Source organism: Microtus ochrogaster, chromosome 1 (genome assembly GCF_000317375.1).
Source record: "Microtus ochrogaster isolate Prairie Vole_2 chromosome 1, MicOch1.0, whole genome shotgun sequence".
Classification (NCBI taxonomy): domain Eukaryota; kingdom Metazoa; phylum Chordata; class Mammalia; order Rodentia; family Cricetidae; genus Microtus; species Microtus ochrogaster.
Genome location: NC_022009.1, coordinates 93570813 through 93585522, shown reverse-complemented (window position 1 = coordinate 93585522; position 14710 = coordinate 93570813). Strand labels below are relative to the sequence as shown.

Sequence of the window (14710 nt, the reverse complement as noted above, 5' to 3'; positions counted from 1 at the left end):
GATTAAGTAACTTATAATCAAAAGCCAAAATAACAAGATCTAATTTCTGAATTAAAAAAATATATATATATGTATATATATAAGCTTTGCTATAATTTTTATAAGTAATCATTATTGTTCATGAATAAAGCACTTCCAAACATTAAATATAAATTCTCCTATGCCCAAATTAGTGGTATCAGTTAAAGAGAGACTAATAGGCCAAAAGTTAAGACAGGCCAGTGAACATGTATGACAGTGGGAACTATAAACATCTGTTGCTGAGGCCATCTAGCTGGTGGACCTGTAGCAGTCATAAAGACTAGTATAACCTGCAGCAACTTCTATTGCTCTGGTAATTACTTCCAAAGTTTATTTTCTCCTTTTTAGTCTATTAATACAGAAAAAAATAAAAATTTCTTTTAAATATTATAAAAATCATGTTTTGTATCTTATCATTTAAACACAAACAGATAAAACTGACATCATAATTCCCTATTTGCTCTTCCGTATCACTCAACAATACATTTTCAGAGTTACACAGTCATGTTAATAATACAAATACAATTTGCCTAAAAGTATTTTCCATTAGACAACCTTGACACAAATTTTCCAGGCCAATTTTAGAACACCTAGCATACAGAGTCAATGAAAACAGAAGTAGGGCTACTTGGGGAGAAAACGAGGAGTGGCAGAGAGAGAAGAGAGGATAACAAGGCTGCACATGCTCAAGCACACTGCATGTATGCATACACACACCAAGAGGAAATGTCATAATGAAATCCATCATCTTGTGCAAACGACGCACTAATAAAAATATAGAAACCAAAACAAATTAGGACTATTTAAAGATGCTATTTTTCTAGAAATAAACTAAGCATGAAAAAGCTCATAGTTACAAAAAAGTACAAATTTCTTTAAAATCTGGACTAATTTAAATGAAAAGTTAATTTTTGCTTACTTAATTCTATATATTATTTATTTATTTATTTATTTATTTTGTTGTTTTTTGAGACAGAGCTTCTTTGTGTAACCTTGGTTGACCTGGAACTAGTTCTGTATGCAAAACTGGTCTTGAACTCAGAGATCCATCTGTCTCTGCTTCCCAAGTGCTGGGGTTAAAGGCATGAGCCACCACACCTAGGTATAAATTGTTTATTAAATGCTTAAAAACTTAAATTTTTTGTTGTCTTACCAATTCTTGGATCAGGATAAGGCACTTCATGCAAATTAGTATAAAATGCTTCTAGTTCAAATGGTTCCTTCTTGTGGAAAGTTATGACCTTTGAGAATGGGGCAGGATGGTTCTTAGAGAAGACTTCACATTCCCTAAAGTGCAGCAGAAAAGACACTTAAACAGGTTGCCTGGGAACCCAATGTCAGAATATATTTCACTCTTAATTCATGAGCAGCAATTGCAAAGAAGAACATATGTAAGGAAAACACCTATCGTTTTTTCTATTTTCAACAAGTTTACAGATGAAGGCTTTCAGAATGTCTAACATAATTGATTGCTGTACACTAAGAGAAAAAAATAGAGAATATGCATATTGTGAGGTCACATGTAGGAAGGACAAGGCAAACACTTGACCATATGCAGCCCTGTGAATTACAGCCCCCATTAAGTACTCTTCTTTGGAAATAAACTTACAGAAGGATACAGATATAGAACAGTACAAAGAGTATCTGTGTGTCAGGCACGTAGACTTTCTACTGTCCATTGCCTTGTCTTGTCATTTGAATGCACATATTATATCTGTGCATTTTTACTAAACAGCCTGAAAGTGACATGCTTATGTTATTATTGCAAATACTCCAGTATGTACTTCCTAAAACAGAAAGTCTCTCAAGTTTTAATCATATTCCAGTTGTTCATCTTATGCCTGTTTATAGTGTTTTCTTCCACCTAGAGCAGGAAGTTTTAAACTTGTAGTGATCTCCATTTCTTAAAGAACGTAAACAGGAATGCTTGTGACTATTGTTTATGGGTGTTTATTATATAACATCATTGTACCACTTCAGTCACTCAAGGGCTTCAAATACACACCTGAAACTTGTCTTCCTAGCTTTCAGGAGCCTACTAATGCTTTCCCTGTTCTTACTGTGGTCACTACCGCATATGCTTTTGTTGCGGGAGCTCCTTCCGCTCCTCCAGCCAATAGCGGCTGAGATACCAGCCCATTGGGGTGTGGTCTCTCTCTTTAAAAAAGCGGCCACTTCCCTCCTCTCTCTCTTTCTCTTTGCTTCCTGCTTCATTTCAGGCTTCCTGATTGCGCAGAGGGCTGTTGTCTGGGACGGTGATCTGTAAGTTTTTTCCCCTTTAAATAAATACCCCCCTATTAATCATAATTCCAAACTGGTATGGGATTGTTTGTGACTTATGCCTTCATGCTTTTAAGCTTAGCTTTCTCTATATCTTGAATTTTTCTTACTTCCACAGTTAACTGAAACTGAACTCTACAGAGAAGTTCTTTTTTTTTTAAATATTTATTTATTATGTATACAATATTCTGTCTGTGTATATGCCTGTAGGCCAGAAGAGGGCACCAGACCCCATTACAAATGGTTGTGAGCCACCATGTGGTTGCTGGGAATTGAACTCAGGACCTTTGGAAGAGCAGGCAATGCTCTTAACCTCTGAGCCATCTCTCCAGCCCCTACAGAGAAGTTCTTGACTTAAACTAAGATTAAAACAGCCATCCAAATACTCTGCAAGGCATTCATATAAAGTTGTGTCTTTGTTAGGGTTTCTACTGCTGTGGTGAAACATGACAAAAACAAAGTTGGGGAACAAAGGGTTTATCCAGCTTACACTTCCACATCAGTTTATCATCAAAAAAGTCAGGACAGAAACTCAAGCACTTCAGGAACTCCGAGGCAGGAGCTGAGGCAGCCGCCATGGAGGGGTGCTGCTTAGTGGCTCTCAAAGGGCTTGTTCAGTCTGCTATATAATGGAATCCAAGAACACAAGCCCAGGGAAGACACCACCCACAATGGGTTGGGCCCTTCCCCATCAATCTCTAATTAAGAAAATGCTCTATAGGCTGGCCATATTCACATTCGATTGAAGTTCCATCCTCTCAGATGACTGCAGTGTACGTCAAGCTGACATGAATCTAGCCAGCACAGGTTGGTAGTTTGTATTTTTGAAATTTATACAAGCAGTTCAGTTTCTATCGATAATGACATACAGAACACAGATCAAAAGCAAGTTCACAATGTAGATACAATTTTGTTCATTGTATAAGCCATTTCTAAAAGAAAGGCAAGTAAAATACATTTTTTTTTTAATTTGGTAGGGAGGCAAGCTACTTACATGTTGGCCAATTAACAGAAACAACGTAAATGTCAACAAAAGCACAAAATATAATTTATATTATATTCTTAATATATAATAAAATATTTTATTATAAATAAAAACATTTTTATTACATAGTAATAAAAGCATTATCTGTTTTCTCATTTTAGACAAGGTCTCCTGTAGCCCATGTTGGCCTTCATTGTTCTATGTTGCCGAGTACACTGAACTTTGATCCTCCTTTCTCCACCACCCGAGTGGTGGGGTTACAGGCATGCTCCAGCACACTGTCTATTTGTGTGGTAATGAAGACTGAACCCATGAGTTTGTACATGCCAGACACATGTTCTACAACTGAGTCATATTATCAGGGAGAAAAAATAGCAATTGTTTTTGTTTACAATAATCATGTTAAATTTAATAGTATAGGAAAAAACTGAATAAAATATATGTAATCTTGTGTTAATAGCAATGTGAAGAATCTTTTTAGATATTATACAAAACACTAATTTGCTAGTTTGAGACAAAACGGGTACTTATGCTCTGGTAAGCAATTCTACTCTGCTATTTTATGATATAGCAAACATACCTAAACATTGTTATATGTATACCAATGTTTCTAAACACCACTAAAAACAGCAAAATGTAATTTTCCTAGTGCTTTGGTGATTTATGATGGCATATTCAACTGTTGCAGTAGTCACTGTCTGCTGTCATGGCAAAGTCCTATGTAGTATCTTTTTCAAAAGCAAATTGTACTGGAGGCTCCACAGATAATTTATTTACTTTGTTTATGAAGACTCAAAGAACAGGTATGGACAGATACATTAGCTGCTAAAAATGGCTAATGTGAATCAACAAATATGCCCATCATGGTTTGTACGTTATTTTTATAGTCTTTTTTCTCTAATACTATTCAGCACATTTAACAATTTTTTACATTATTTATTTGTATTTTATGTTACACTGGTGTTTTGACTGCATATATGTCTGTGTGAGGTTGTTGGATCCCCTGGAACAGGAGCTACAGACAGTTGTGAGATGCCATGTGGTTGCTGGGAATTGAACCTGGGTCCTCTAGAAGAGCAGTCAGTGCTCTTAACCACTGAGCCATCTCTCCAGACCCACATTTAACAAAATTTTAAGAAGCACAAATTCCTCTAAGTTAGAAAAAGCATATTTGACTGGTTGAATATTTATGATAAAATATAATTAATATTTTAAAAATAACTTACCCAGTCCCTTCTTCAAAAGAAGTCTTCCACCTTAATGTGACTGAATAGGGAACAAGGTCTGTTATGGAAAATTCCCGCACTTTAAATGCTGGTGAGAGGATTGCACACTGAAAGTAAGAAATGCACTTAAATGAGTAAGTACATATCACATTCTAGGTTAACCATAATTAAATTGCTTACTTTATAGTAAAAATTGTTCAGATTTTAAAATTTGTTACATTTTAGTAACGACAAAAGAAAATTTAAAGGGTCCATGTATTTTGTGTGATGTTACAAAAGCTAATCTAAGAACAGCTTTAAATTTCCAAAAAAATTATTAATGTACATAATCTCAAGAACTCAGTTTTTAGTACATAAATATATTATCTTATTATAGTTTAAAAGTACAAGAAAAATCAGGCATGATGGTGCATGCCTTTAATCCCAGCACTTCTGTGGCTGAGGTAGGTACACACACACACACACACACACACACACACACACACACACACACACACACACACACACACCCCTTATGTGACCGGGGAGTAAAGAAAGAGAGATACAGAGACAGACAGACAGACCGACTTACAAGGACTACTTCAGTTTTCTTTCAGCATACTGATGGGGTGATTGGGCAGATGAGAGGCCTGTCACAGACACTGTACAAACTACATACTAAATTGTTCTAACCTGCAAAGCACATCCTCTGGCGACAGCTTCATCAGCATTTAGGGTGGTACTGATGTCTTTCAGAAAAAACCTAGTGACCTGCTCCTTGACTGCAGGAATCCGAGTGGCCCCTCCTACTATCTCTATGCTGTTTATGTCTTCACGTTGTAAGTCTGGAAGTAAAACATATTTCAGTGAAAGAATGAGAAGTCTTCAAAACTTGTACATACTAGTTGTTAGAATGTACTTTATATGTAAGTGGATTTTTTTTTATGTGCTCACAAGAAGGTTAAAAAAACCCAGTAATTATGGAAAAGGCAAACTCTAACACTGTGTGTGTGACACCAGTGTGGTCCAAACATCAGCGACAACAAGGACACAACTCACAAGCTTTGAAGCTCTCCAGCGGTTACCACCTTTCTAATTTCCACTTCTAACTTTACTAAAACTATTCTAAAAGTTATACTCAAGACAGCAATTACATCCTGATTTCTAATTTAATGTCCTACTAAAGTCTTCCGTAATCACTTAAATATCCCAAAATATAGTTAGCTTGTTTATGATATAAACAATATTGTAAGCAAGGAAATGCTCAGAAAGCAGGAATTCTAGTGTCTTGTTCTACGAGTGAATAAATTGTAATTTCTTTTTAAAAATGAAAAAACACAAAACTTTTAAAGAACTTGGTCATTTCCACTTACTAGCTTGGTCCATTACTGCTTTTAAAGGTGGTTCAACCCTGGCCAAGAGGGAAGCACACAACTGTTCAAACTGAGCCCTGTAGAAAAATGAGATAAAAATCATTTTGGGGAAGAAAAGTTGAAGACACCCTCTAAAACAACAGAACTAGGGAAAATCCCAACATGACCCAAAGGGAAAATCAGCAAGTGCTCTTCCAAGTGAACACACGATACCTGTTCATCTTACTAGAAACATCCAGGTCGTTCATGAAGCACTCGATGTTCAAAGGAAGATCTGATGCATTTGCACTCATCAGCTTCTTCAGCTTCTCACACTCCTGATACAGCCGCAACAAGGCCCGAGAGTTCTCCTTGACATTGATCTTATATTTGGTCTTGAATTCATCACAAAAGTAGTCCACTAAAGCCTCATCAAAGTTCCTGCCACCCAGATATGGGTCAAAGGTAGTAGCCAACACCTGTTTAGTTGAAAGAAAATAATTAAGTTTTCCAATATACAGTGTCTTGGTTACTTTTTTATTGCTGACAAAACACCATGAACAAGACACCTTATAAAAGAAAACATTTAATTTTGGGCTTATAGTTTCAGAGGATGAGTTCATGATCATCAAGGCAGGAAGCATGGCAGCAGGCAAACACGTACAGCAGAGGCTGAGTTATTTTATCTTGAGACACACCACAAGAGAGAGAGAGCTGACAGTGACACACCTCCTCCAACAAGGCCTCACCTCCCACTCCTCAAATAGTTCAATCAACTGACAAGTATGTAAACATTGAAGTCTATGGTGCTGTTCTCATTCAAACCACAGCACTCCATTTCCTAGACGCTATAGGCTTCTGGCCATATCATAAAGCAAAATACATTTGATCCAACATCAAAAGTCCTATAGTTTTTTACAGTTTAAAAGTCTCAAGTCTCTTCTGAGACTCAAGGCAATCTCTTAATTGTAACCCCCTGTAAAATAAAAAGCAAATTACATACTTCCAACAAACAGTGGCACAGAATACATATTGCCATTCCAAAAGGTAGACATAGTAAGGAAATACTGGACGAAAGCAGGAACAAAATACATCAGGGAAATGTCCAATTCCTATAAGTTGACATCTCATGTCAAAGTACATAGATGGCTCTGCCCTTTCAGATTTCTCTTTCTTAGGCTGCTTCCACTCTGTATGAAGCTCTCGCTAGGAGAGAGTTAGAGCCTATAATCACCATGGCAAGGACCATGGCCGCAGGTAGGCAGGCATGGCATTAGAGCAGTTGCTGGGAATTTACATTCTGACTCACAAACAAACATAAGGGAGGGAAGGAGGGAGAAAGGGAGAATGTGAGAGGAGCAAAAATTGGGAATGGCATAGGCTTTTGAAACCTCAAAGCCCACCCTCAGTGACTTCCTCCAACAAAGCCACACCTCCTAATCCTTCCCAAACAGTTCTACCAACTGGAGATCAAGCATTTAAACAATAAGCCTCTGAGAGCCATTTGCATTCAAACCACCACAAACAAAAAACAAAACCAAAAGTCAAAGGTCAAAAACCTCTCTAAAATTGTAAAAGCAAAGGCCATCCAAAAGAACTTGTCAAATCACTGGGTGCCAAATATTGGGATAAATTATTCCTTGTACTTGACTCAAACAGTCCCCTCCTCTTTGTTATCTGCTCTATAGTTACACAACTCTATAACACAACTAGAAAGACAATTCTAATTTTGAAATAACTGAGTGACAACTAAAATTTCATTAGCTTACATTCATTGGCTCTCTAATATACTGAACCCCAAATGAAGTTTAAGGACAAACAGCAGTTCTAAGCGCTATGTGCACACAAGAGTAAAACATCCAAGAAAAGATATCAAAAAACTGGATCAACAGTATTATTATGTAACCATTCAATTTCCAGATTAGTAGTTAAGCCTTTGGCTATGATCCTACTTATTTTTTTTACAATAATGTAAAACAAAGAAATACATAAGCAAGTAAAATGGAAACAGAAAAAGAATAATTTGCTCCTCACCAGACTACCAGTTGGTTGCTGTGTGTAGGCCAGTAAGTCAGACAACTCCAGGATATCTAACCCCTCTTCCTTGTGAAAAAATGGCTACTTAACCTTATGATTAGGGAGTCATGCTTCTGTAGGCATGGTTCCTTGGCAGTTTCTTCTAAGATGAGATATGACATTAAGATGCAAGTACTATTAATGGCATTATCCCAACAGACTCATATACATTCTACTACAAATGCACACATTCCATAGGGTCCAGTGCTGCCCAGCATGAAATGCAAAATCATCCTTCCATGTGATAATGCAAGGGTGTGTTTACTTAAGAATCAGCATCACAGTCTTTATCAGACTTCAACAGGACTTGGTGATGAAAAATGGATAGATAACTACATTTAAAGTAGAAAAAGGGAAAAATCCACTGTTATTCATAAGCTAACATTTAAGAATAGAGGCCAGGAATTAAGTCAATTTATACAAAAATACTATAATTTCATCACAAACTTCCTTTGTTTTTCTGATTATAAGGATTTTGTTATTGTACCATGAAGTACAAAACAAAGGGCACACTTGATAGATGAACATAAAAACAAAAACATATAACACAGAAACTACTAAATGCCACATATTTCAAGAATTTTACATATACAAAAATCCTAGAAGAAGCTCCACAGGTCACGTAGTTTACAGGTCTCATAGGAAGTTCCAGGGATGCAGCTTCTGCAAGTCACCATGCTGCTGGGTGGACTTTGTGATAATGCAGAGCCCTTTGGGTCACCCATGTCCTTGTCAGAAGCTCCTTTACTCTATAAACTCTCTGCTTCACTTTTTTTTTTTTTTTTTAAGAAAAAGGCAACTTCTAGGACGTTGTTAATAGTAAAGAGAACCTAAGGTCAAGGAAAGTTAAGAATATATGTATATATATGTATGTATGTATGTATGTATGTATGTATGTATGTATGATGTATAATGAATAGTTTCCAATCTTTTTGTGTATGAATGCTTTGCCTACATATGTACGTGTGCACCACGTGCATGCCTTGTGTCTTTGGAAGTCAGAAGAGGGCCTCAGAGCCATTGGAACTGGAGTTTCTGATGGTTGTGGACCAGCCATGGTGCTAAGAACTGAACTTGGTCCTCTGCAAGAACAGCAAGTACTCTTAACTGCTGAGCCATCTCTCCAGCCCTGCCTTAATGGTTATGTTTTTAACATAAGAGGCAGAATAAGACCTTCAGCCAACTTGTTAAGGGTGTGTGCTCTTTACATAATGTATGCTCTTACTCATCGAAGTTATATACAGAAAGTAATGAGTTACTTACTTTAAGTTTTCCTTTGTTAAAAGCACAAACAGAGACCTGGTAGGCAGAATGCCCCATGTCAATAAACACAACATTCCTTGGTTTCTCATCTAATGAGGGAAGATCCTGTTTATAAATTCCATATGCCAGCGCCACTGTATAAGAACAAACAATAGGTTAATTCTTGTATAGCTGTCCTTTGGAAAACAAGACAAAGTTATGTTTTTACTGCATTCTAATATACAATACAGTAAAATAGATTCAACCTATAGTAACTTTTCACAGATTACTTAACATTTTATTTTCCCTACTCAGTTGTCAAAGCAGTAGCCATTCTTTAAGATCAAATGTGAATTCGACCTCTGTCAAAATTCTGTATTAGAAGCAACAAATTATAAATGATGTCAGAGTTTTAAAAAGCTGTAGAGAGAAAATCTGCTAACTGTTTTCTGATGGTAGTTTTCAAGTGGCCATACCAACCTGCAGTGGTTTCATTCATCAGCCTCAGACAATTTAGGCCTGCAACCTGAGCTGCCGCCATCACGGACCTTCTCTCAGCATCAGTGAAAAAGCTTGGGATCTGGTAAGAACAGTCACAAGTTACTGCCTTGGTGCCACAGGCTTTACTAATAACCGCGGAACACGCAACTTTAAATCAACATAAAGTACTAGTGTAGGTTCTTAAGTCTGGCAGTTTCTGTACCACACAGATGGGATCTGGAGTTTGAACACAAATCTAATTAGTATTGTAGGATCCCCAGTTCTGTTTACTTCAAGGAGCAGTGTTAGTCTGCTTACTGTGGTTTGGACAGCTGTTTCTAAGACTCAGGTGCTGGTCCTCATTGTGACTTTGTGGAGGTGGACAGTGGTTGAAGGTGCTTACATGAACTGAGAGGTATGCTTTAGGAAGGGATGGTAGACCTCATTTCTGTCTGGACACTTGTTTGGCAATCTGGTCTTTTCTTCATACATACTCTTGCCAATGATGCTGTTATGTCCTCACCACAAAACAAACTAATAGTTTCCCATTATTAAATTCAGCTTCTAAAAGCTAATGGGATAAATAAACCAGTTTTCCTTACAAAGTTAGCCTGCCTACAGTATTCTGACACAGTATTAAAAACATGATGAATATATTAGACTATTAAAATACTGGTCCTGGGCATGGTGGTATACTCCTTTAAACCCAGCACTTGGGAGGCAGAAGCAGGAGGATTTCTATGAGCTTGAGGCCAGCCTTCTTTATATAGCTAATTCCAGGTCAGCCAGTGCTACATAGTAAGAGCCTGTCTCAAAAAAAGTAAGTTAATAAAATACTAGTTCATCTTTAATAACAAAAATTAAAACCCTAAGACTCCATTAAAATGAAATTAAGTATATGTAATATAGTATATCTCATATAATAGAATCCTAAGTAGCTAAGACCATCTCAATTTCCACTGTCATGGAATAGTATATTAAAAAAGGACATGCATGGCTCAGCGGTTAAGAGCACATGCGACTCTTGAAGAGCATAATTCCCTGTAACTCCAGTTCCAGGAAATGTGAGGCCTTCTTTTGGTCTCTATGGCGTGGCATGCACACTGTCTCCACACAGACAACCAGGCATGTACCCACCTACCCACATACACACGGCTATACAGAGCATAATTTCATTTCTGTGGAATGTATATACAACTAGAAGATGAAATCCAACTGTTTAAAATGGTTATATTTCTAAGGAGGGAAAATATATATTGCAGGAAGTTATGAAGACTCTATTTTGCAGCCATCAAAAGATATTGTGTTTATACTAAAATGTTAACCTTGGGCTTAAAATGTACAAAAATTTATTTATTTATTTAACCCCCACCTCCAATTTTTAACAGGGTTTCTTTGTGTAGCCTTGGCTGTCCTAGAATTAGCTCTGTAGACTACAATGGCCTCAGACTCACAGAAATCCACCAGCCTCTGCCTCCCAAGTGCTAGGATTAAAGGCATGTGCCACCATCACCCATATTAGCCCCCACAATTTTGAAGATAACTATTGAATATATTAATGTAGAATATTCCTCAATGCCTTCATGACCTGATGTGCAGTCTTCCTGCCTCAAATTCTCAGAATGCCAGGATGAGTATTGAGGAACAATACCTCGCTTAATATTTCTTTTACTATGATGTATATGTGGGGGTTGTGCAATGCCACAACATGTATTTAGAGGTCAAAGAACAACTTTGTGGAAGCAGTTCTTTCCTTCTCCCTTCACATGAGTTCAGAGGATTGAATGCACATCATCAGGTTTGAGTGGCAAGTGCCTTTACTCAGAGATATCTCACCAGCCTCCAACTTAAGCCTTTTGTTTGCTGTTGTTTTTATGTATTTAGACAGGTTCTCACTATATATCTTGGCTGTCCTGGAACTCACTAAGTAGACCAGTCTGACCTTGAACTCAGAGATTTATCTGCCTCCGCCTCCTGAGTGCTGGCATTAAAGGCATATGACACTATGCCCATCTTAAATTTAAGTTTTAAGGTTTTTTTTTACTGTGTTCTGTTAGATGTGCTTATGGTCCTGTACATTAGTATTCTTCTCCTGACAAATCTATAATTCATATATGTGGTTTGTATAGTATTCATGAGGCAATTTATGAACCAAGTACTTTTATGGCTGCTATGGATACAGCTCCACAGAGCAGTAGAGCAAAGCTCATATTGCTTACAGCCATGAGAAACGAGCCTAATGACAGCTGCACCACTCTCACACACGCATTCCAAGTGGCACCATGAGGAGTTGCAAGCACACTCTTGGGAATGAAGTACCTTGATTCTCTGTAGTACTGACACGAGGAGGCAATACTCTACCCTTGTGGGGGAGCTCAGACTTAACACACATAAAATTACCACAGTGCCTAGCTAATGGTAAACACTCTTATCTGCTGTTTCTAATGGTTACAAAGCAAAATACTAAGCTCTTACATTTCTTTCAATTAAATTTAAATAATGAAAATATTTAATAATTAAGTTCACTAAAAAGTTAATAATCTAATTCTTTTTTTGCAATATGAGACTCCTAACTTATGTACCCGACTTTAATCACACTAAGTAAAAACATATATGATAAAAAGAAGCTAACAAAATTCAATGATATTTAAGAGATAATCCATGGCAAATAATTAAATATTTTATTAAGAATTTTAAAAATGATCCTTAAAGAATACCTGTTTTTTTCCCCCTGAGACAGAAGTCTATAATTTCAAATTTCTGCCTATAACTTCACACCCCTAACTTTGAATTTTTAATTTATTCCCTAAAACATTAAAGTATTTAAAATCGGGAAGTTAAATGCTACTAGGAAGATTACATTTTTAAGTTTCTAAAATTCCATGCATTTGGCATCTATCTTTGTACAGATTTGTGTGCGGACACATGTGGGAGGAGCACACATGCAGAACCAGAGCACGGTCCTCACGAGTCAGACTTCACCATGTGGGTCCTGGGGATCAAACTCAGGGGCCAGTGCCTGAGCCATCTCACTTGTTCCTTAGGGGAAACATAAGTGGCAGGGGCAGCAGCCACTAAAAATATAACACACGCTGGTTTTTGAAGGCTTACTGATTATGAGAACTGACTTAATAGGAAAGTCGACCTAAACTTTAAGAAATGAGGTGGTTTTTTAAAAAGTAAAGCCACTGTAAGTTATTTTGTGACCAAAGAGAGAAATTACAAAAAGAAAACCTTTTTTCCTTGATGTCAATACCCTGGAGCTCACCGAGATCACACAGTCGGCCACTGGCTTCTTCAGGGCATTTTCTGAGGTCTCTTTAAGTTTAGCCAACAACATTCCGGTGACTTGCTCAATTGCAAAGGGCCTCTCTTCCTCCAGGTACCGAACCTACAATTAAGAGCGATACACTCAGTCACTTATTCATACAATGCGTGTGCACACCACACACGGCAGTGGAAACCGCGGTCCATCTTTTACAGAGGGTCACCAGCAACACGGAGCAGTCTCACGTGTAGCTCCGCACCAACAAGCACATAACTTTGGAGAGAGTTCTAAACTCGTGAGTCCTCACCCACAAAAAACCATTCATTTTTATCATTAATTTTCCAAGTATGATGTAAACAGTGAAGGAAAAAAGATAAAATTCTTTTCTTTGTTTTCCCCTCGAGATATTTTTCTGTGTAACAGTCCTGGCTGTTCTGGACCTCACTTTGTAGACCAGGCTGGCCTTGAACTCCCAGAGATCCACCTGCATCTGCCTTCTAAGTGCTAGGATTAGAGGTATGCACCACCAGTGCCCAACAAGATAAAATTCTTAAAAATTAGTACTCCTGGACTTAACACATAAGCTTCAGCCACATGGTTTTGAAAAGCGGAAATTAATAACACCATGGAAATAGAGGGAAAGAATCCTAATTATTAATCTGTATCAATCTATATACCTATGAACACTGATTTTTGACAAAGAAGCTAAAAATATAAAGTAGAAAAAAGAAAGCATATTCAACAAATGGTGTTAGCATAACTGTGTATCAAAATACAAGAGAATGCAAATAGATTCATACCACGCACAAAACTCAAGTCCAAATAGATCAAAGTCCTCAACATAAAAACAACCACACTGAACCTCACAGAAGAGAAAGTGGGAAGTAGCCTTGAACACATTGGCACAGGAGTCCACTTCCAAAATATAATCCCAGTAGCACAGACACTGACAGCAACATTAATAAACTGGACCTCCTGAAACTGAGAAGCTTCTGTAAAGTAAAAGACATGGTCAACAAGACAAAACAGCACCTACAGATTGGGAAGATCTTTACCAAACGGCACATGGGACAGAGGACCGATTCCAAAATATACGAAGAACAAGAAATTTGACATTAAAAGAAAAATAATTCAATTAAAAATGGGATACAGACCTAAACACAGAATTCTCAACAGATGAATCTCAAATGGCTGAGAGACACTTAAGGAAATGCTCAATATCTTTACCTATCAGAGAAATGCAAGTCAAAACAACTCTGAAGTTCCATCTTCCATCAGTCAGAATGGCCAAGATCAAAAACAGTGATGACAGCTTATACTGGAGAAGATGTAGGGTAAGGGGTGGGAGTAAAAATTTAAACAGCTGCTTATGGCGATTTCTCAAAAAAATTAGCAAACAATCTACCTCAAGACCTAGCAATACTGCTGTTGGGTATACAACTAAAGCTCAACCATACCACAAGGACATGTGCTCAGCTATGTTCACAGCAGCATTATTCATAATAGCCAGACCTTGGAAACAACCTAGATGCCACTCAACCAAAGAATGGATAAAGAAAATGTGGCAATTTACACAATGGAGTACTATACAGTGGTTAAAAAATGATATCTTGAAATTTACAGGCAAATGGATGGATGTAGAAAAAATCATATTGAGTGAGGTAACCCAGACCCAGAAAGACAAATATAATATATACTCACTCATAAGTAGCTTCTAGACATAAAGCAAAGAAAAACCAGCCTACAGTCTACAACCCCAGACAACCTAAACAACAAAGATGACCCTAAGAGAGACATATAC

At 37.3% G+C, this 14710-nt stretch overlaps 1 protein-coding gene across 2 annotated transcripts in view; it reads right to left on the bottom strand.

Annotated features, from left to right (window-relative positions):
• The window catches only part of Hspa4l (heat shock protein family A (Hsp70) member 4 like), a 49996-nt gene that overhangs the window by 23625 nt on the left and 11661 nt on the right, over positions 1-14710 (bottom strand). For both annotated transcript variants that reach the window (XM_005343928.3, XM_013348624.2), the window contains exons 4-11: positions 12910-13032; positions 9642-9741; positions 9183-9316; positions 6078-6322; positions 5865-5941; positions 5185-5336; positions 4513-4619; positions 1175-1308 (exon numbers count right to left, since the gene is read on the bottom strand). In XM_005343928.3, the coding sequence (XP_005343985.1) occupies positions 1175-1308; positions 4513-4619; positions 5185-5336; positions 5865-5941; positions 6078-6322; positions 9183-9316; positions 9642-9741; positions 12910-13032 (1072 nt within the window). The remainder of the gene's footprint in view (positions 1-1174; positions 1309-4512; positions 4620-5184; positions 5337-5864; positions 5942-6077; positions 6323-9182; positions 9317-9641; positions 9742-12909; positions 13033-14710) is intronic.